Below are 24,918 nucleotides of genomic sequence, written 5' to 3' on the forward strand. Positions count from 1 at the left end.
GCGTTCCGCATGCTTTACACTCTCGCAACTCTCAAACGAACGTCTACAGACGCAAGAGCGGAGCGAAAAAATGAATGAGTATGAATGTTGTTTATAGATTTTTAGTCGAATTCTGTTATTTCACGTTAAAGTACGTACGTGCAAAGTGAACGGATTGCGAACGGAGTGGAATTTGTTTAACGTGTGCCGCGTGTCAAATAAATACGTAACTAATTGCATACACACACACACACATGCTCTAGTGCATGCAAGGCAAAGAGAATTACAAGAAAAAGTTACAAAAATATAAAAAAAAATAAAAAAAATTATTTTTTAAAAAATTTCAAGTGATGTTTTCAAAAAGGTGCTTTACTCCTAGACTGATCCACATTTAGTCTTAAAAAAATACAAAAAATTAAAAATAAATAAATCAAAGTTTTTGAAAAAAATCAGAGAAAACTTTCAATTTACGATTATAGATTTTATAGAGGTCAATCCCCGCCCCCAAGCCCTCCTTAGCTACACCAAGTCTCACGTACGTGCCTCGTCATAAAACACGCCCTAAACGAAGGCATTCAGCCATATCCAAAGCCAAAGAAAAGCAAAACCCAAGCTGAAGCAGAAGAAAGTAATTCAATATCTGGAAATTAATTCAGTTTTCACGCAGCTTTTGGCGCGTAACGCAAAATAGTTAAAAAAAAAACAAAAACCGAAAATAAATAAATGTTGAGCAGCTGCAATTATACGACTTAATGAATTTATTTCACAATTAAGCAGCAGCAAATCAATTAAATATGCCGCGCAACTCGGAATAACTGAATAACAACAACTGAAATCCCCTTCGGAATTATTAATATTATAAATTATAATCACAACAACAGCAACAATAATAAATTACTAAAGAAATATCTTTAGCAACAATTGTTGCAATTGAACAAAATTAAAAACCAAAAGCCGCAACGGCTTAAGCGAGGCGCAGGCGCCGCCTTTCACCCGAGTTGGCAGCACTGCTCGCCCACTACTACGCAAAATAGGCAGCACTGTACACAGCTTAAGCCAATTCTAAGCGCGCTGCTCCTCCTCCAGCCTCTGCTGCATCTTCTTCCCACATCTAAACCAAAGAACAGCCTTCAAAGTGGATTTAACCAACTACAACAAAATGCTGCAGTCCAGCAATCATCATTATCTAAGGCCGGATTATATGACAGCTGCCGCAGCTCCAACAGCGGTAAGTCCCAGATGATCAAAGTGGAATTAGAGCACGAATCGAATATTGAATATATATTATTCAGGAAACTATAGCTCGCTATAGTTAGATTGTTTTTTTTTTTTGGAAGCAAGTGAAAAAGAATGTTTATTTTGATAAGTTTAAGTTGCGGAAGAAAAAAAAGCACATATCTTAGGCATAAATATAAGCAAGGTATAGCCAGCTATACTCAAAGATCATATGTAAAGAAAAGTTAATTATATGTTTTTTCGTGATTAAAAAGAAGAACAAGAGCTCTGATTGGAAATGGAAACTGTATCGCTAAACTCAAAGACGTCTTTTAATATACTATCTATATATATACATATATATATATATATATATATACATATATATATATATATATATATATATATATATATATATATATATATATATATATATATATATATATATCACTAATTATAATTCTAATCTAATTGATCTTTATAACCTACATATATTATATATAAATATATATTTATATATAATTGAATTAATTTTCATACATATAAAATATGATCAGATTTCTTAAGATGATCATAATTTGACTGGCTTCCAAAATATTTAATTAATTGAAAAGTTCGAAATTGGTATTAACTTATAGGGTCTATATATATTTCATTTTTTCAAAATTATTCACAATTTGAACGTATGATCATCTAATGTCATTGCCTAGGTCAGCAAACGATCAAGCGCAATGTTTTTGGCATGGAATCTGCTTGAACAGCTGCTCAAATGCTACTAAGAAACTGAAATATGATTGAAATGTTTCAAATATCGAAAAGTAGTTAAAAGCCGTAGATAACGTTAGGTCAGCTCACTCTGGATAAGACTTTAACATTAGAAGAATTTACACTTAACAAGCAAAAACACTTAAATCTTAATTTAATTTGAAGTGCAAACAGATTTTGGCTTGCAACGAATTTTTATCTATATAATTAATTTGATTACATTAGTCTATATATAAACAAATATATATGTATATATCATATCTAAGGCATCAAAAGTATATAGAGCATTCTGATTCTGATTCTATATATTTTTTTCACTACATAGTGACATCTCTTCTAACCCCAAGTTAGCGCTCTTTTAAATCTCTCTTCAGCTGCTAAGACGTTCATCTTCATCTCGAACTATTTATGTGCAGTTTTATGATATCCCTCTGATAGGGTCTTCATAACTCAATTTCAAATTATAGACCTACTCCACAATTGGTAAAGGAAAATGTTCTCAATCAAATTTTTTTTGTTTTAACTTGAATTATTCAAATTTTATTTTCCATGCAAAACTGTTGTAAACTAAAATGTTCTACAATTATTTATTATTATATTCGATCAATTAATTATACTATGAAACTGTGTGTGTGTGTGTGTGCGTGTGTGTGCTTATTCAGCTCAGCAAGTCCGAGTCGCAATTTATATCGCATTGAGGTGAGACTTTGTTTGTTGTTCGATTGAATAATAGATTCTTGTTTGTGTTTATCTGGGTGGGACGTGGTGGCGGCTTCGGGGCAATATATCACAATCTGGCTCTGATATGGCCAGCTTATGGAGTGCGAGGTATTTGCGAGCGTTTAAATAAAATTAGTTGCCATTATTTATGAACGTATGATATTTCATAAATAATAGAAATGTCGACAGAAAAGCAATTACGGCCACTTGCCGCAAGCAACAATTTACGACAACAATCAGCAACTCCTACACATGGTTGCCGGACTGTCCGACCAAGGTTGCCAGACTGCCCAGACTACAACTAGTTTGCAGCAAGAAATCGCAATCGTCGCTTCATGAAATTTATCAACATTTGCAGCTTTCATTGTGAATTCTTTGAGACTCGGGAACTGGAGGGGAGTTGAACATTCTGGCAACTCTGGAGTGGAATTTATGTGTTCAGCAAATCTGAATTTATAATGGCACAGCGAACAAATGCAATTTCACAACTGCTCGAGCAGTTAATCAGAGTCCGAAAGCCTTTTTCTGGCTGCTGCGGTGTCTGCAGCCCCAAAAACTCGTTGAGACCAATAAATTTTCATTTTAATTTGTGAGTAAATATTCACACTATTCACACCAACAACGGATGCCAGCTTCTCAGCGCCACAATGAGCGAGTGCTGCAGCCATTAAAATGGAACTAAGTTCGCAATTCATTAGAGCTTTGAATGGAGAAACTGACTGAACTGCATATATAGAGTCATATATATCTAGTCTTATAGCTGCATGAGGTAGACATAAACATATTCAGTATCTCCACTTATTGATTTAGAAAAAGACACTTTGTACTGTAGTCTAATGATTTATGTGAACTAGTTCTTAAGGAATTTCATTCAATATGCACTATTCAGTATATAGTTGAACAATTGGCATAAAAAATAAAATATGAATTATAGTTTCAGAGATTATATAGCTCTAATTAATACTAGATTCCATGAACTAGTTCATCAATTCACACTTAAACTCGGCTAAATATTAATCTGAAACTATACCATAACTTATTCAAGACAAAATTAAAAATGATTGTGGAATAAAATTCATAAAATTTACTTTGAACTAGTTCTCCATTTTTATGTTCAATTAAGTAACTCACTTCGTAAGTGACGAATAAGATAAATACATAATAAAATGTTAGATTTCGATAGTAAAGTGTATCAGTGAACTAGTTCATATGTTATTGACAAGGCTTTACATGTTCAATAATAAGTTAATGGTTCACAAATGAAAGAGCACTGGTTCCAAATAGTTGGCAGTTCCCCGATTTGGGTTTCCCTTACAAAAACTAGTTCACATGAAATTGAAATGTACGAAAATTTATATTTTACTTATTTAATGTAAATAATAAGTTTAAGGAACTAGTTTAATGAACTAGTTAATGTCTGATTATATGCCATTATTATTATGTTCCATTAGGAGTAATTTTTACGAGTTCAATTAAATGAGCTAGTTCGCATGATAAGTGTTCAATGAACTAGTTCATTTGTGATTTCTATTCTTCGAATAATACCAATAGATTATGCGCACATAATGAAAGTACAGATTGTATACCCACAAGTTCACTAAAGCATACTACTGACTAGTTCCGATTAGTTCATAACATTGTAGTTCATCTTGATAAAGTCGTTTGTGGCTGTGATTGAGAAGCTGTCGACACGAATGTGTGCAGGTGCATCAAAACAAATGGAAAGTACTCTTACAGCATTTACTGTCATTTTTCACTTATAAATTATTTTACGATTTAAAATTTATGTCGTTGTCAAGTTAAGTAAATTTATTTACTTGGCTGTGCCCGACTGACTAACCCTTTGCGCATTTAGCAGCTGTGTGTGTACATATGTAAATACTAGCAGCGAATGCCCATAAATTATTCAATGATTAATGACACCTGCCCGCTATTAATTATAATAAAATCAAATAAACTAAGCCTGACAGCTGTCAGTGTCATCGTTTGTGCTGTTTGTAGACGGCGAAAAACTATGCCACAAAAATGTTGCCGTTGTTGCTGTTGCTGTTGCTTTTGCTGTTGATAATTTGCTGTCACATTTGAGAAATGATCAAGCCTGATTCACGTGTGTGTGTGTAAGCCATGTTAACGTGAAAGTCTGACGAGCAGCTCAACTGTTCGGGAGTGTAAATAAAGTGCAAATGTCAGCTGACCGCAAACATCATTAATATAATTAAATGTGTCAGTCAAGCAGCCATTTATGCAGACCGCAGAGCCAAAAGCCGTTTGAGCTTTCAGCCATTCAGCCAGTCAAGCAGTCAGCAGTCAGCAGTCAACGGCGGTCTGGCAACTCTGGCAGCTGAAGTGTGTGTGCAACTGACACAACAAACACACGGAGTCAGAGAGCTAGTTCATTCTTCACTTGGGTTCAGCTCAGTTTGTAATAGTGGTTCACAGTCTGTTGTCAGGCGTTTTGTCTGTGTGCCTCGCTTGCGTGTGGCTCTAATTAAAGTGTCATCAACAGCACAACACACAGCAACAAACAGCAACAGCAACAACGGCAATGAATTGGCCAGCATGTTAGTGATAAATTGCCATGTCTAGAGCTGTCATGTTAATTTTTCGTGCATACTGCATAATAGTTTTGTATTTTTATTATTCTCTCTCTTTCTTTCTGCTTCTGCTGCCTAAAGTGTTAATTAATTCTTGGAATATCACAAATATTTTTGTGAGTAGGTATACACACACACACACTCACACACACCTACATATGTGTAGCACGTACAGTAGAACACAATTTAAATGAAGTCAGAAGAAACTCATCAGTCAAAGCGCTTGTAACTACGTTTGGCTATAAATTAAAACTGAAGCTTGAAATTAGCTAAGAAATCATTTTCAGCTGTCATTGAACAGGCTGAAAACGCATATAAAAGTAACTTAAAGTGCTGCCTGACAAATTTATAAATATTTATAAAATATAGCCAGAGGCAATTAGGAAAACTGTTAAGCTTTGCCTTCAAAACAACAATTTAAACATATTTGTGTTCTAGAGAACTTTAAAACTAAATAAACATACAAATTCCTTACGTTTTAAATCATTTACAAGTTTTTTTCAAAACTTTATAAGAAGTGGCTGCAGTTGAGTATAGCTAAAATCCAAATCTCAATAGGCACTAGACGGAAATTGCACGAAACTAATATACTCGATTAACTTTGTGAGCGTGTATAAAATATTTGATTTCCTCATACAACACAGGACAAGAATCGGACGTGAGGGCGAGCGGGTAACAGAGGAGCGAAAGAGAAAGGGGGAGAGAGAGGGATAGAGGGAGAGAGTGAGAGTCAGAGCGACAGAGAAAAAGAAAGAGCTACACAATAAAAGAAAGAGATAGATATAGAAAAGGATATATAGACAGAAAGAGAAAGATAAAGTGAATGAAAGTAAGAGAGAGAAAGAGAGAGAGATAGAATACTCACTCGAGTATAGGAAGCACAAACTTTTAATATCTTTAGTATATGTTAGAATATCTCGAACACCGACCAAGATGAAAACATTCTGGCTTCAATCTCAGACTTAGCACTGTCCAAATGTTTCAGGAACATAGTCTGATTCATGCACAAACTCTTAGCTCAAAAGTCTTTCAGGTAAATTGCTGTAAGAGAGTCAAGCAATACAGTAGATTAAAGATCGAGTTCAGCTCCTTATTATGTCTGAGACATAATAAAACATGGCTAACAAGAGGCGCTTCCCAGCAAATGTCCCAAAATAGAGTTTAGTGAGTCATAAAATGGTGAGATTAAAATCGCAATTAAAAAGAGTCCAAAATAAATGTCGTATGAATAAAAATTAGCCAGCTCGATGAGGGAATACTTATATTGTATGGCATTTTTTATGGCACTCATAATTTTTATAGCGATCAATTTCGTTAATAACCCCAACTCTGTTGAAGACTATAAATAAAGCACCATGCGGCTAGCCAGAGAGGAAAAAGTAGTGGAAAACATCTTTTATTGGTTTTGTTTGTGTTTGTGTTTTTTTTTTGTTTGTTTTATTTTCGCTGTTTGCTAAGGCATTTATCAATAAAAAAAATTGCTGGAGCGTCAATCGAGCTATTGACGCCTAAGTGAGCTCCATTCCATAGACGATTTCATGCTAAATGCTTACGTACGTACAAATTGAATGGCCGAGAGACTCAATGAATTCATTTAAATGCACGCGAGGCACTAACTATGGTAATGAATTGAAACGACGGCTTAAACGCAAAATAATAACCCGTTTTTAGCCACCGACAGACTCAAATTATGGACTGCGATAATCGAGCGGAGGCGGTGGGGTTGGCTGAGTTGGGGTAGTCAAAGCCACAGCCAGAGCCAAAGCCAACGCCAATAATCGTAAAATGCGGCAACAAATTAACCAATAAATTAATATAGAAATAATCATATTAATATGCCCGCTGATAACTGTCAGAACGGGGACTACTATAGGAGAGGAGGGCAAGGGCAGGGGACAAGGGGCAGTCAGCGGGTTAATTTATAGTCAGTTGATATTGTGGCTAAATGTGTTTTCGAACGGCTGCTACATGGAAGTGCCGAAGCAGCTCCTCACTCGTCTAGATAAGCAAATGCCCCTTCATTTGGGGCTTTCGCTCTGGTCTTTTGCTTCATGTCTTCAAATGTGTTTTAAAGCCTGGCCAACAGAAAAATGTGGCAAAATTGGGTCTTAACTGGCATTTGCTGACCATTTCCGATACGCTTTAACATTGCTGTAAGCCGCATCAACTTAACTGCCTTTCAAATGGCAGCCATCATTAAGTCGCCTCGTATGAGTGATTGCCAGAAAATGATATAAACACTAAGCCCTCGCCGCACAAACCACACAAACCACACAAACCACACCAAGCCAACTGGCTTCGGGCAGCTCAACACCACATTTGACACTAAACACACACAAATTGCTTTTGAAGCCCCTCGCTGCTCGTGTATCTACGCACTTATGCGGTCGTGTCCCATTGCCCATTGTCCGCCCAAAGCGTCTAATCATAAAGAGAAAAAGAAAAATAAACTCGAATGTAATATTGATAAGCCAGAAGGCGGTCAACACTCAATGCCTCAATGGCAATGGGACCAAATGTCTGGCGCCAGCTACGCAGCTACGCAGCGAGACGCGTTTTGCTTTTTTAACTGGGCTTGGCCTGGCTTGGCTTGGCTTTCAATCAAAGCGGACAACCACAACAACAACCACAACGACAACAGCAACACGCCAAACAAATAAGCAATCAATCTCAATCACATCAATTATGCGCCGAAACAACTCGCTTGTCTTATCACACCAAAAAAATTTCAAAATGTGTGTGTGTTGTATCTTTTTTATTCTCTGTAGATGTTTTTTGTACTATTATTTCTTTTGTGTGTTCGAATCGGCGACACTTTTAATGCAACACATTCACATCGATGTTAATCATTTTAATTGGCGTCACTTGAACGCTCTCGGCGTCTGAGTGTGGCTGAATCAAGATACATATGCAGATAGGGCTCAAGATGGCAGTGTAGACAAGGAGGTAGATGTATCTTCACTTTTAGCTATTTATATAGCATAAATACATCAGCTGATAGCTGCATAAAAAATGTTATTTATAGCTATCTATAGGGAATACGACTTCAACTAACATAGATACAGATACAGATGTACATAGACACAGATACTTTTACAGATACTGAATACTTGTATGAAACATAGCGCAGAGCAACATCAACAGATACAGAACCATCCAACAGTAGATACTTCTTTGAAGCTAGATGCTTGTGGCAGTACTGATGAAGATACAACTACTTACAGATACAGATATAGCGAACTGTAGCATATGCAGATAGTCTTTAACATATGCAGAAGATACTGGAGTAAACATATCTTCACTTATAGTTGCTTATACAGAATATACTTACATCAATATCTATACTTGCAGATATAGATGCATGCCATACAAAAACAAATGTATCTATCTATAGATATAATATAGAATGTATATATATCAAGTATAACAGTTACGCCTTAAACAATACATGTTAAGATACTATTGTGATATATATAGAATGTAATGCAGAAATAAAAATATCAAGAAATAGATTCAATTGATGATGAAGATGTTGCTGTATCTTCAGAGAATATATCTACATCTTACATCTAACCAAAGATACTGAAGTATCTACAGCTGACTATGCACAATGTAACTGTAGATATCGCTAAAAACTAATCTGAATCCATAAATAGATATAAATAAAGATAGAAAACAAATGCTTAGATACATCTTAACCTACTCAATATTCAACTAAAGATACAGCAACAGAGAGAGCTGTGAGTGTATCTATAATCATTTTAAGTGCAGATACATTCCATATCTGCATTTGTATCTATGTGTGTTATTATGTATTTGTATTTCTAGCTATTCAATCGTTTACCTTTATCAGTATATGTATATACTTGTATCTCTATCTGTAACTATATCTGTAAATTGAACTCTATCTCTATCTATAGCTATGTCTTTCTGTGTCGGCGAGCATCCATCGTGTATCCATTAATTTTTAAGCAGTCATTTGAAAGCGGTTCAAATTAGTTTCGTGTGTTGCAAGCAGCAAACGACCCCACTTTGCGCATTCGAAAAGTGAAAGTGACCAACGAACTTTCAACAAGTCTGTGAAAATACAAGCGGGAGTGTCCGACTGCGAGATACCCTAACCTGAGCCACTGAGAACCTGTGTCTCATACACTGAAATATGAGAACAATATTGACTTGCCTCATTGACATTTGTTGAGTCAGAAGCGCTGTAAGTTTCCTGCTCATTGATTTGCTATTTGAGAAAAACAAAAAATAATCAAAGCTTGAACTTTGCTGTCAATGAGTCTTGATTTGAGATTTGAGAGATTGTGTTCGACTTTTCGCGGAGCAAGGCTAAGTAAATAAATAATATAATTTAACGACCGTGTCAGACAGAAACAACAGCTGTCGCTCGCCGTCGTTACCAGAACCAACCCCATCCATATTCATTACAAGGGGCCTTCCGATTGAAAGCTATGAAATACGCGCCATAAAGTTGACAGCGAGTTCATTTAAATAGAAAACGACATGTGTCAAACTGACATTTGTTTTCATAAAATGTATTTTCGCCCGCTGTAAACGCAACAAATTTCTTAGACTTCAGCTGCTGTCCGTCCGCCTGGCTCCATGCTTTTGCTTTTGCTTTTGCTTTTGACACTCTTTGAACCCGGGCTGATTTGCCTGGCGACACTTCAAGGCGACAGTCCCAAGGCTGAACGAACACAAGCCAGCTGAAGAAAGAAAAATAAATAAATATAAAATATTTATGTAGAGAGAAGAAAGGAAAGTAAAACAAATTAAATACTCCGACAGAATTGTTATTTTCAAATGTCATGAATGTCAAATGGCAAAGTATTTTTGCAGGACCTGCGCTTGACAGCCCTAAACTGGCAAATGTCATTCGAAGCGAAAACAACTTTCGACCCAAAAACAAACACTCAATTGTAGATTATTGTATGGAAGCTCTCAGCGGAAAAGTGAAAATGCATTTTCCCACTGCACACGACACAAGCATCTGACGCCTTCCCAACCCCTGCTCAGGGCGCTTCTCTCAGTCTGTTCCCAGCTGACGCTTATCACGTGTTGCGGATCGTTGCCTGAAGGCGCTGTTTCACGCTTCCCACTGCCTGCTTATTTAAATTAGCTTTGACTCTGCTGCAAAGTTTACCATCTGCAATTCATTTATACAGCTGCTCGTCTGCTGTCCCGGCCCGCCCCGTCTCCTGCTCGGCTCGTATTTTGGTATACTTTCGCGAAATTTGCTTATCGCTGTGGAAAAAATCAAGCAAAGGGCGTTGCGCACACAAACGGAAACAAATCAACAAGAAGAAAATAAAACTAGTTAGAATGCGAGCTTAACAAGTGATCGACTAACAGATACCTAGTATCGATGCCTAATACATCTCGATCTTTTTGATGATATTCAACTGATCAACTGCTCATTCTTCTTGCTTACTCAACCCAAGTAAGCGTGTTCTGTTGTCTATGATAAGCATGTATCGATATATCGATCAGTATCACTTTAAAATATATCGAATTCAATATATTTACAAAGAGCTTTTTAGAATTCACTTGATTAAAAATTACATAATTCTAGAAAATAAAATGCTATTTATAAATGTTTCTTAAGCTCATTTTTATCGAAAATTATATCGATTTATTTATAGAATATATAACCAGAATTGTTTTTTATAAATATTAGCAAGTCCCTTAAAGTGCTCTCATTTTATAGATCTTTTTTCAAATTAAGCAAAATGTTCGATTAACACAATTTATCGAAATATGTATCGACATATCGATTATATCCTTTTTTACTTTGAGTAAAGATAGACTTTTGCTTAATACATTTCATTTCAGTTCATTTAGCATACCCCTTGCATGTCAAAGGAACTACAGGGTATACTATAACTGCAGTGTCTGAACTGCAAGCTATATCTCTTTATATTCTATGACAGGGTGTGTCATGTGTGTGTGTGTTTTTGGCTGCATTGCCGGTAGTATTTTGCTCTATTCGCATATTTTCGCATTTGATTATCTAAAGTGATGGACGGGGGCAGCCAAACAGACTGAAAGGCTGACAGACTGACAGACGAACGGACAGAGGCGGCAGTATAAAGGGCGTCAGCCTGTCACTCACTCACTCACTCGCTCATTCTCACGCTCAGGAATAGACAATTTCTTCTTTTTTTCTTTCCTGCTTTCGGCTACATTTTGTACACAAATAGTGCTCGTTTTACAAATTAAAAACAAAAAAATAACAAGCAGAAAAGAGAGCGTTGTGCAACACTGAACTGTCAGTTGGCTTTCCGGCCCAAAATGGCCAAGTGGTTCGGAACACTGGTAGCTGTCGCTCTATCTGTCCCAGCTGACTGCCATCGAGGAGCTGAAACGGAAATGCATTAAAAGAAAAGGTTTTCGCGCCTGTCCCATGCAGTTTATTTCCATATTTACTCTGTATTTATTATGTATCTAATGAAGTTAAGAAATTGCATTTGAATTGCCAAATTGTAAGCTCAGTAAATCACTTTGAACTACGCAAAGTCTTTGGGCAGCAAAATGATTTCAGGCGGAAGTAAAGCAAATATTTCGAAAGTTAATTAACACATGAGCAATGCAAACTGAAATCAGGCGAAGAAATAAAATTGAAAACACGCGAACGAAGAAACGAAAACGAAAACGAACACGAAAATTAAATGAAATCAGGAAAATGAATTATGAATAATCGTGCAAGCGCGGCGGGACGAGCTGCCGGAGGGCGTGGCTGGCCCAGAAGAGCCGGCAGCTGTCCCGACACGATTCGATACGCCAGTTGTTAGCACTGCTGACAGGTGTTGTCAACGCATGTGTAAAGCGCATAATTATAAATAACACGTAATTAACGCGCTGCAAATGCGAATGACACCTCGGCTCATCTAATTTCCTCTGCTAGCCAGAGAGAGAGAGGCAGAGAGAGAGGGTGAGAGAACGTGCAATGTTTTACGAGTGGCAAGTTGCACGTTGTGTGATGGGTCATTGAATGTGCAGCATGTTGCATGCAGCAAACACCTTGGCACATTCACTAGCAGCAACAGTTGCCGTCGCATTCATTAGCGCTGACAACTTGAAATGCTAATTATTGTCAAATTAATTTAGTCGCCTGTCAGCTTAAGTTCGCATATAGACGGTTTTGATATTTCATTATATTATATATATTTTTGCATTGGCTGCGGCTGTATTCGAATAAAAGTAAAGAAACGAAAACAGAAATGGAAACGGGCACAGGCCTGTCTGTCAGCGAGAATTTATATGCAGGCCGGCATTATTATACAAATGTGAGAACTAATGAATGCCGTACGTAGGCGCAGGCAGTCAATCAGTTGACAGACTGACAGACTGACAGACTGACAGATTGACAGACGGAAAGACAGTCCGTTTCGGTTTATGCAAATTGCAGCAGCTGCCGCACACAAAATGTGGGGGAATGCCATAAAAAAGAGAGAGAAGCATTCACATACATTAACTTATTTTATTGACTGTATTAAATATACATATAAATACATAATCGCTGGCTAAATTAGTTAGTAAGCAATGCTTAGGCATGTTTACACAATGTGTTTGTTCAATAAACACACGCGTGGAGAGACTGAGGGAGACAATGCTCAAAGAGCAACTGACGGGTTCACACTGCGTATGATTGATAAATTCGTTGTCTTAATTACATGGCAAAACAAAAGGAACAACAGGCAGCTGGCGATACGAAAAAAACCTTGAGCTGTTGGCCCAAGTAAAAGCGAACAGTTTGTAGACAGACGTTTGTTGTTGTTGCTGTTGTTGTTGTTTCGTATTCAGCATTCAGCATTTGCTTTTAAGCAGCGCCATGAATGATGGGCCACATAATGGAATATGCCAAATGGGCGTTGACAATGGCCAATAAGTGTGTGTCTATGAGACAGAGAGAGAGATGGTAAGAGATTCGCACATAATCATTTGTCTTTCTTTGGGTCAACAAACAACTAATTGCAGTTAAACTCTTAAAGAGTTGCGTATACGCCAAGTTGTGCTGTCTAACAGATACATGAATAAGCCAGCAAGTGCTAACAACTACATAAAAAGCGTATGAACAAAACAAAAAGGTTATGCGACAAGCGTAGCAGCAGCAGCAACAACAACGACAACAACAACATTCGCTAACTGACAACTAAATGGACACGTAATGTTGACAAAAGTCTGGCATGAAATCTAACTGAGGGGGCACAAAGCCCGACAGACCCCAAATGAAAGAAAGAGTGACACATGAAAATGGCATTAATGTGTCACTCAAAACGTACAGCAGCAACGGCAACAGCAACAGCAGCAATTGCAGCGGCAACTGTGACAATTGCAATGATATGGTTGACAGTTGCTGTTGTTGTAGATGTTGCTGTTGCTGAGGCCACAACAACGGCTGAAATTGCAACATTGTCTAACGCCAAGTGCATATGAGACTGCTGCGTGTGTGTCTCTGCCTGCGCGAGTTTGTGTGTGTCGTCAAATTAAGTGGCAACGCCATAAAAGCATTGCCACACGTAGCCCCCGCCCGCCCCTGGACGCCCCTCGAGTCATGCAATATAAGCTTTTCATTTAGGTTTCGTTGTTTTTTATTTGTCGTGCAGTTCGCTCTTGTTGCCAGCTCTCGGCCATATTTACTCAAGTAGAGCCGCGCTGCGTTTGACAGTCAAATGACGCTGTCAGATGTCAATATGACAAGTGTCACTTTTGCAGCAGTTGACAGTTAATGTGACAGCGTTGTGCGCCGGCTAAATAAACTACGAACAGGCATATTGGATTGCGCATTTGCCGCGCAAGCTCGAGCTCGAGTGCTCGCCATTTGGCATGTTGCGTTGCCTTTGACGTGTTACACATTTCACGCTCCGCTTGCGGCACTGTGGCAACCATTGCCAAATGCCAGAGCTGCAGCAAAAGCCACATTTATCTTAGATTGATGGAAGTATTCTGGGAAACTCACAAACTTATTACACTTATCAAACACTTAATCGACTTTTGCAAGCTTTACAATTTCGATGCCCCCAAGTCGATTCCAGCTAACCATATTCTTATGGCTGCCCCTTTATGGCTTTGACTTCAAATTTAAGCTGTCATAGGCTACTTTACATATCCCTATATTATATATATATATATATATATATATATATATATATATATATAATAATTCTTAAATATCATCACTACAGAATGTGATAAATCGGAATCACACAGGAAATATATATATATATTTTAAATAAAAAAAAATATATATATATATTTTAAATAAAATTTGCCTTGTCAAATTAATTTCCTGTGTGATTCCGATTTATCACATTCTGTAGTGCTTTAGCATTTGATATTTAAGAATTATTTGAAGAGTTGCTTATTATATTATATATATTATATATTATATATTATATATTATATATTATATATTATATATTATATATTATATATTATATATTATATATTATATATTATATATTATATATTATATATTATATATTATATTCTTAGTTCTGATATTAATAAAAAACATATCAAATATAAACTCTAAATTAAATATTTCCTTTAAAGCTGTTACTATTCTAAAGACTATTACAAGAATTCGCTAAGACTCAGGTCAAATCTTGATAAATTTAAAATTGTTAAATTATTATATACAACATTTTTAACGATATATATAAAAAAGGAAAAATTTAAAGAAATATTTTCTAGTTGAAAAAATTATTTAAACAGATAAACAACATTTTATCCAGCATCTGCTCAACAGGAATAAAAGTAGAAGAGGATGTCTTGTAAGAACAAAAATTAAAAAATTTAAAATTAACAGCTTCATTTTAAGTTTATCAAATGTTAAAAATTTTAAAAGATAAAGAAACTTAAAGCTATAATAGTAATTTAAACAAGAGTTCGCAAAGCAAAGGTTTGTCAGCAGGAGTCTACAAGGTTTCGTAAGTGTAGAGCTTGCTCATAGACTTGGCATGCTAGATGGAAACACGCAAGTCTAAGCAATTTAAAATAAATCAAAAACTGCTAAATATTTATATATAGGCATTTATTGTGTACTTTTATTAGTAGCAGATTCCGAGAATGGGAAAAGTATGTTATTCTGCGTATACGTAATATAGACTTCACGCTATATATATAACTATCAATATCATTCCAATCCGTCTACTTCTCATCTAAAATACCTTAAATATCGTATAATGTTTATAAGGAAATTTGAAATTATATTTTTAAGAATATAACTGGAAGCATATTTTAATGTAATCAAATCAGTAAATTAATAGAAATTAAATATAAAATATTTCACTTATTCGTGAGTTCTCCCTAGGATATCTGCTAGCCGTAACTCCGCTTATATTTTTGTAGACAATTTTTTCGATTTCTATTTTACTCTAGCTATAAATGTCTTGTTCGACTTCAATTTACGTCTTTCGTCTTTAATTTATTTGAAAAATAATGTCGTCACTCTCTCCCTCTGCGGATGCGGACAAGCGAAAGAACATTTCGTGTTCTACTTTATGAATTATGATTAAGTAAATTGTCAGAAAGCCACAAGAGACGCCAAAGGGACAATTCCTTTGAATGAATGTTGTCGAGCGCATTTATGTAAATTTTGCTGGCAGCGCTGGCAAATTTATTAGCAGCCCGAAAACACACACACACAAAAGGTGTTAACAGATAATGGATAAAATCCACATAAGCGTTAAGTATGCGCACAGCACAGAGCGAGAGTGAGCGGGAGAGAGAGTGGAAGCATAACGTCTGCATTAAGTTTTATACAATTTTTATCGCTTATTTTATAATTCGCAACAAAACTGAAAAGCGTCTTAACAGACGACGCCAACATCCTCGCTGGGGGCTTATGCAAAGCGATGCCGCCGCCGACGTCGACGTCGCACAATTTCCGCTTTTTATGCTTATCCTGTAATTCATATTTATAGCGGCTGTTTCTTTTTTGTGTGTAAGTATGTGTGTGTGTGTGCCACAGGAAGCAGCAGCAGCAGCAGAAAACTGAGCCGCAGCAGACGTAGAAAATTGCAGTTCGTACAAAATATGGCCACAGGGGAAGCTGAAGCAGACGTGGATGGGGGCGGCGTGGGCGTGTCAAGGCAGTTTTGCTGAATTGCATTATCAATGTAGATAAGTTTTATTGCGTTTTCAGCATAATTTACATTTGCAAATACAATAATATAATGTACCTAACTGTAAATGCCGTTCAAATTAGATGTATTTGATGCGCGGCTGGAGTTCAAAGCTTTGTAAGGCAGGCATCCCAATTGTAATGTACAAATAAGTGAAGACAGCAACAGCTATTGGATCTTCACAGCGGCTGCTGTCCGCGCGCTTCAGCGGGCTTTCAATTGAACCCATTCAGATTTCGTGGTCCGAGAGCTTGTCATTGTCATTGTCATTGTTTCAAAAGTTTCAACATTTTGTTTGTCATATTAAGATAGAGTATGATTTTATGAGTGGCCTCAAGCACGCAGTTGATCAGCGCCGACTGCTTTTGGCCCCTTCGAGACTCGAGACTCGCTGCTCGATGCTCGAGCCTCGAGAGCTCCGCGTCGAGTCGCTGCCTCTCGTATTGTTTTTGTTGGCGTGCTGCAGCTGCTTAATATTGTTTCAAGTGTATATTTGCTGTCTACAGTGTGTCGATGTGTCATATTTCCCCCAACGCCGACAATGCCGGCCCCAAGCAACATGGCTTAGAGCCCTATTAAAATGCCGCTGCGTAAAATGTGTCACATTTCACAATTCACATATCGCGTGCGTCGTATTTGAATCATGTTCTTCGACAGCTGTGAAATATTGTGTTAACTCCAAATACACACACACACACATACGTACACTTATTTATAATTGATGTTGCCCAGTAGAAAGTATAGTAAGTACTGCCAATAAGCGCTAAATGGATCGTCTCTCTATTAGCAGGGCCCACAGAGTATTGAAAAAGTATGGAATATATATTGAGGTAGCCAAGCAGTGAGAATCGATAATTTTCTTGGCAAGTTTCGATATCTTACAAGAAGCTTTACAGTGTAGACTAAAAAGTACAGTTAGTGTAGGTATATATATATATATAATCTCTAAGGCCTGTCTAGGTATATCAGCTTTAGGTCTATTGCTGGCATTGTATCGATTGTCGATACAAATTGATATCGATTATAAGTTGATTATGAAGCACAAGTTTGCCTTACAATGTATGCACACTTAGTCACAGCGAGCGCGTACTATGCATATACTATATATTACTATTATTTATATTCGATTATTCGATTAATAATCGAATGTTAAACGACTATTAGCATTAATAAATTATATTATGTATATTACATTATAGTTAATAGGTATGTGCCAATAAGTAGCAGTAAGACCGTGAATATTCTCATTACATTTGGATATCGATTATATATCGAATGTTAAGCGACTAACATTTATTATTATTATCGTAAATACAATGCGTATACGTAACAATAAATTGTAATCGAATCATGAATTGTAATCGACAATTTCATATCGATTATTTATAAATGACTATCGATTATTAATCGTTTATTCAGCATAAATGCAATTTTCTGTGCTATAATAAATAGCTACATAAGAGCCAATGCTATGAACATTATATTCCTATTACTTTTGAGCATCTCTTATAAATCGATTATTAATCGAAACGATTATTATCATTTATTAATTTTTTTTGTCTATTGCCTGGCTATGTCTTATCGATTATTTATAATTACTATCGATTATTAATCGTTTATTTAACACACAAGTCATGATCTGTGCTCTGCTCAGTAGCTACATAAGCGCCAAGGCTATGAACACAATGCGTATACGCTATATTCTGTGCACACACCTTAAAAACTTAATTAGCAGTTAATGTGAAATGCAGTTGAAGAAGTACTTGTAGCTGCTCGTTATACCAACAAAGAGAGACGTGGCTGGCTGGCTGGGTGTTTAGTTTCGAGTGTCTAATTCAATTATACGCATTTAACAAGCGATTGTGACTCGATTGTGCAAACGGCATGACCGAGTGCATATGCCCAAAGCGCTTTCAATCACTGCTCAGACTGCGATTGCAGCTGTTGTTGTCGTTCATATTTACTTGTTATTTAACTGCGTTGTTGTTGCTGCTGCTGCTGCTGTTTGCACACATTTTTCACAGAGTGTAACATTTTAATTAACACAAAGCTCATAATTTGTAAACGGATGTAAAAAAAACAACAAGCAGAGGGAAATTTTGTTTAATGTGAGCGAGTGCTAATGAAGTGCTATAACTGCTCATTTGTTGTTTCTTTATTTTATTATCCATATATTATTAGATTTAGCACCATTTTTTAGCGCCCAGTAAATTGCGCTGGGCTCTAAGTTGTTCGCTTTTGTTCCAATTAGCCAGCTCAGTCCTAAATAATTCAATCAACTATTTAGAGCTGACAAAAGTCCAGACGAATGTCGTTCATGTAAGCCCTAATAAATACTATTGCTCAGTCGTAAATCGTGCAAGTTGGCTATCTAGGGGCGAATACAAATAATATATAAACATTAGCCGACAACTAAATCACAAACAAACGCAAAAATCAATACGGAAACTTTATCAGGCGGCGCTCATATAAATTATGACTAATTGTGCTAAAAACGAGACTGAATGGCAAGCATTTGGGGTTCCGAGTTGATAAGTCGCCAGATAACGTACTAGTTCGCGGAATGAGTGGGCTATCGACAGTCGAGGACTACCTCAAAGGGGGACCAGCCATAAAAATCAAGTAATATTTTCAATCGACATTCACTAAGTGTGAGATTCACCCGACCAATCCCTGGGGCGATTCGAACTCTGCAATGAGAGTCATAAAATGAGCCCAAGAAAGAGCATGCTGTAAGCCTTGACCAAACAGAAACTATCGAATGTATTCCCGCCACACTTAGAGACTCGATAAGCCAGTTGCCTTAGCCAACTAAGATACCAAATGAACCACTGTCACGCTGTCCCCTTCTGAAGCTTCGCTTGACTTTAATTTGATTCTTTAAACTAGCTAAAACTTTATAATAAAAAAATTTATTTTTACAATATTTGAAGTTTGCCGTCTTTAGAGTTGACAATTCTAATTCAATTTGATGCACAAGTTCAATTGTTCATTTTTGAATCATGAACCAGTTCACTTAAGATCAACAGCTGTTCCCTGAACAAGTTTATTAGTTCATTTCATTGAATCGTTCAAGCGAACTTATTCAACTTTTGCTACAGCCAAAGCCAAAACACTTATTTCAGATACTTCAAATGGCTACCAAATTATAAAGCTGAGACTTATTGAGAATGGCACACACACTATTAGTTGAAATACATTCTAAAATAGAAATTCAAAGAAAAATGTATTTTTTATAATTTTTTTTTATCAAACTAAAGTCATTTTTCATTTCTTTTTTTAGAACTTTCGATATTTGCTTAGCTGTAAATAATTTTTCTTAAACGCGGTCCTTATCGTAACACAACAAAATACGGTCGTACCCCATTAGGGTGTGTGTGCGTGTGTGTGTGGGTTGTGTATCGAAAAGAGAAAAAAGCGCTTAAGTACCGATAAGAAATTTGCCATTTTTACAATGGTATCATAATAATTTATGGCTGCCCATTGAGTGTTATAAAAGCTTCAATATTTTGTAGTTTATGACTTGCGCCAGTTGGAGCATGGGCGTAATTACACACATACGCACACACACACATGCAGGCACACTAAATACATAAGCTATACGTCATTATTTCCAATGTGCTTCGTTAGTCTCCATGAATTATGACTCTCAACTCGTTTGCTCAGTTTAGGTTCGCTACACTCTCACTCTCTCCGTCTCACTCTCTCTCGCTCTCTCTAGGCTTCGTGCCCTGCTGGGCCATAATTTATGGCATGCGGCGAAATGGATTTTATTGCAAAAGCCGTGTTCGAGTTTATGGCACAACTGTAAGTGGGCAATATTCATTTCATTTATATGCACTTTGCTTTGTGCCCTGTGCCTGTGGCTCTGGCTATGGCTGTGTTTGCGTCGGCATTTCTCTCACAGAGCAAACCGCAAATCGCTAATTTTCACTTTTTAGGCTGAAAAGTAGCACTAAAGCTATATTAAGTATTAGCCATGATTCATGGCCAATGATTAGCCCAATTCGCCTAATCATTTGCTAAATATTACGTTGTCATATTTTATGGCCACTTTATGGCTAGCAATTCCGTTGAATTAATTATGAGAGCAGGCAAATTATTATGCGTACACCTCATCCACTATAAATAGTTTTATCAAAATTTAATAAAGTACGTAATTGAGCAGAAGAGCGAAGAGTTATGACTTTCGCTTTCTTTCTCTTTCTCTCTCTCTTGGTCTGTCTTTATTTATTCTTCCTGTTTCAGTTCTGTATAAGAAAGCTTCTTTAATTTTATGATTGTATATGAAGCAATAGTATACATAACAAGCATTAGTTATTTCTTTTTTTTCAATCAAAAATAAATGCCAGAGAAATAAATAGCATTTTTATCGGAGATATGTCAACTTTATTTTAATGTACCAGAAGACAAAAATTTTTTTTATAAACTTTGCCCTATTGAAGCTACTAATAGGTAATATAGAGCGCTATCACTCTCTTTGAAATACTGAAAACATAAAATACTTTAAATACTATAAAAAACTATAAAAACTATAGGCAAAATTCTTGAACATAATGTACAACGCAATATTATCATATAGCACATAAAATATTATGGTTACCTCGCCCTTCTTTTTATAGTATCCTACAGCGTTGCGTAGTATATTTGGGTTATATAAAAAACCAAAGAAATATAAAATACTATAAATTAATTCTTTTTCTTTTCTAGAAGTAAAAAAAAAAACTTTTTAATATTTTACAAAATTGCATAAAATACTTAAAATACTTACAAAATAAATGCCAAGAGATACCAAGAAGTACTATAAAAATATAAATGAAATACTTTAAAGTACTATAAATATTATACTGTAAAATACTGTTATATACAATAGAACAAAACCCCATTTTATTAGTATAACAGATTGTGGAAAAATTTATGTAAATTTGCCAGTTTGTCAATGAGTTGATAGTACGAAGAGCTAAGCACATTGGGGCCCTATTTTAAAGCTTCTGAGATACAATCTGAATAGATTTAACTAAAATATATATTCAATAATCGTCAACATGATTTCTATGCTTCACTTCAGTTTAAGCTTAAACTAAATCTAAAAATAATTTCTTTAAAATTTGTTCTAATTTTATATTTTATAGCTGTAAAGATATGTTTCATAAAATTTGAAATGAAAAATTCTAGAATTTTGTTTATTTCTCTACGTAGTTTTTATGGGGCAATTCTCGTCATGTTTAAATCTGAAATGAAATATTCATTGAAAGGGAAGGCAGAGTTTGCGTGTTGTGTCATTAGGTGGCATAATTTAAAGACTTTTCGCTGCCTCGGCCCGATCTGGTTGTTTGTCTTAACAACGCGCTTTATCATATTTGTAGCGCCCCTTGGCAATAAGTTTGGAGCCCACAATGGGGCCCAAATGCTTTCACACTACATTTGCGTCGTAATTTCATATTTAATGTACTTTTTATATCTTTTATTTGCAAGCGCTTTAATAGCCCCATAATTCCATTTATTTTGGCCACGTCGGCCGTATTTATGGCCAGCAGCCCTTATTTATTATGGCCAAGAGCAAATGGCAAATGGCAAATGGCAAATGGGGAAAGGGGAAAGGGAAATGGGAGCAGGCGAAAAGAGATTCAAACAGTGTTCCATGATCGCGCGAGTGTTGGCCAGAGATTAGGATCAGGCTTCGTGCCACGCATTTGGGCCAAAGACAATGCAAATAAGAATAAGGCGACAGAGCGCGGATTGTTTGACTCTTATCTGATGGCACGATATCGACAGAGTGAGAGAGACTAATAATAATTCGTTTCTCTTTGCTTCTTTCTCTCCGTCGCCTGCAGCTGGACAACAAGAGCAGCCCGTTGGCGCTATTGGCACAAACATGCAGCGCCATCGGTGCGGATACCACAAACCCCAAGCTGTTGGCGGCCAATATTGAAAAGTCCACAAAACAGCAGCCGAAGGTCATGGGCAATGGCAACGGACTGGACAGTACACGCGATAAATCCTCACCGGTTAGCAGTCATTCATCCAGCGTTAGCACCGGCTCCGTCGAGCAGCAGCAGCTGCCGCCGGCACACAGCAAAACCCTCAGCACCTTTAAGCCCTACGAGACCAACAACAACAACAACAACAACAGCAGCAGCAGCAGCAACCACAACAACAATAGCGATTGCGGCGCCACAAATCTCACCAGCAACAGCAACAGCAGCAGCAACCAACGCGTAAAGACACCCAAGGCAATGGCCATGGGCATGGGCAGTGGAGCCTCGGCAAACGGACAGCCACGCTGCGACTCGAATCAAAGTGCCAGCAGCAGTTCGCAGCGCGAATCTCCCAATGCCAGCGTCTCGAACCAGCTGCGACGCACGCCCAATGCCACAGGCACCCAGCTCAACGGCAGTCCGGTGCACTCTTCCGCGCCGGCACGCAGCAGCTCCAAAGAGTCAGCGGCGATGCATAGCCCCAGCACAGCCTCGAATCCCAGCTCCACTCGACTGCAAGAGGCGGCCTATGCAGCTGCCAAGGAGGCCAGCTATGTGAAGGCTCTGCATGCGGCCAGCCAACAGGCCAGCCCCTCAGCGGGCTCTTACTATCCGACAGGTAAGAGTTGCTCTAGCAATATCAAAGCAGGTTGTCCTTGAGGTGCTAATCACTCGGAGGCTAGGCTGGGATATATCATACCCAAAGTTTCCATTTCAGCAGAAAAGAGTTTGAATTATAATAGAACATATCTGCTAAAAGTAACTTAAACTTTGATAGATGATCTATAGAAGAGAGTGTCGACTTAAATCCTAGTCTAGTTAGTATCTGATACTAGATTAAGTCTAACTGAAACCTTCTTTGGGCATTATTAAAAGCAATCATAGAATGGAAGCAATCGTTACGCACTTCTGCATAAGTTAGGAAACAGCTTTGAGTCCTTAACAAACCTGAACTGCTTGAGTATATTCGCTGTTCTATATTTCTATAAAATATCTTTTGGTGACTATCAAAACAATTGGGATTTCAGCGATTTCTGATTAAGAAGTGGAATTAGTTCAGTATGATTTTTCCTTGTTAATGGGACAACTCCAAACTAGTTCTGGACAAGAAAAAGAATAAGTCGCTTAACCTACACGAATCAGCTTTCGATCTATAGAAATTAAGCTCCTTTATATTTAGAGTGGCATAAATGTATCAGAGTCTAACATCTCTCGTAACTCTTGGCTTTCTCGTCTGCAGGCTATGGTTCACCCTATCCCATGGATTTGATGACTGCAAGCTCGCTGATGTCGCCGCATCATGCGATGTTCAAGGCCTCGGCTATGAATCCCTATTTGAACTATGCGCGCCTCAAAGGTCTGACGGATCCCTCGGCTATGATGGCAGGCGCGCCCAACATCTGTCGCGATCCCTACTGCACGGGCTGCCCGGCCAGTCCGCACTATATCAACAAGGCAGCTGGGCAGCCCTGCCCGGCGGGCTGTCCGCAGTGCGAGATGGGCGGAGGCGGTAAGTCGGGAGGCAGCTCTGCTGGCGCCGGAGGGTCCAGTGCAGCAGCAGCAGCGGCAGCTGCCGCCTCCTCTTACCACGCCCAGCTGGCGGCATTGGCGGCCGCCTCTCAGCTGCCGTATGTGTGCTCCTGGATTGGCAGCGACGCGGCGTATTGTGGCAAGCGTTTCGGCACCTCCGACGATCTGTTCCAGCATTTGCGCACGCACACAGCCTCCGTGCCGGATGCAGTGCTCAGTGCCGCGGCAGCGGGTGGCATACCACCGAACCATCCGCTCTTTCAGCGCACCTATCCCACCCCGCCGCTCAGCCCACTTTCGGCGGCGGCGCGCTACCATCCGTACGGCAAGCCGTCCATGCTGCCGCCCTCGCTAGCTCCGCCCGGAGTTATGCCCGGACTGCCTCCACATGCCGCGCTGGCTCAGTACTTAGCGCCTTACTCGTTATATGGACCGCGCATGGGCTCCTCGCACCCGTAGTAGAAGCCGCACCCGTAGACGGAGCAGTTGGTCAACATTCAGTCAAATCATTTTGCTTGAGTTGGCCCCCAAACTGTGGGGCAGCGGGCAGGGACTGGGTCAGGGGCGGGTCAACTCATTCGTGAAACGAAAGCTAGTGATCTAATGTACTATAGCTACATACAAATGTTTAAATTTAGCTTTAGGCGAAAAGTTCTATTCAAGGATATGCCGCACATCCACTCGTTCGTCGTGTGTCTCTCTGTATGTCCCATTTAAAGCTTATGGTAATTGTAATATTATTTATTAATAAAAACACAAATACAATATATATAAATATATATATATATATATATATATATATATAGACATGTACATACGTTCGTACATGCATATGTGAAAACCAATTCGAAAATGAAAAGATTGTCCAAAAACTAAAAGTTATAAAACTCTTGTACATTATATTAATAACTACACACACATGTATATGCATGTGTATGTGTGTACATATGCATATGCATGTGTATGCTATGTATGTTTATGTATGTGTAAATGTAATTATGA

At 37.7% G+C, this 24,918-nt stretch overlaps 1 protein-coding gene across 1 annotated transcript; it reads left to right on the forward strand.

Moving 5' to 3' along the window:
- Positions 1–868: 868 nt before the first annotated feature.
- LOC111594103 (zinc finger protein Elbow) lies at positions 869–24,658 on the forward strand. Its single transcript, XM_023307257.2, has 3 exons — positions 869–1,207; positions 22,243–23,005; positions 23,627–24,658. Exons 1-3 carry the CDS (start codon positions 1,139–1,141, stop codon positions 24,373–24,375), a joined length of 1,581 nt encoding a protein of 526 aa, XP_023163025.2. The 5' UTR covers positions 869–1,138; the 3' UTR covers positions 24,376–24,658.
- The last annotated feature ends 260 nt before the right edge of the window (positions 24,659–24,918 follow it).

This window comes from Drosophila hydei, unplaced genomic scaffold (assembly GCF_003285905.1).
Source record: "Drosophila hydei strain 15085-1641.00,03,60 unplaced genomic scaffold, DhydRS2 tig00000149-arrow-pilon, whole genome shotgun sequence".
Taxonomy (NCBI): Eukaryota; Metazoa; Arthropoda; class Insecta; order Diptera; family Drosophilidae; genus Drosophila; species Drosophila hydei.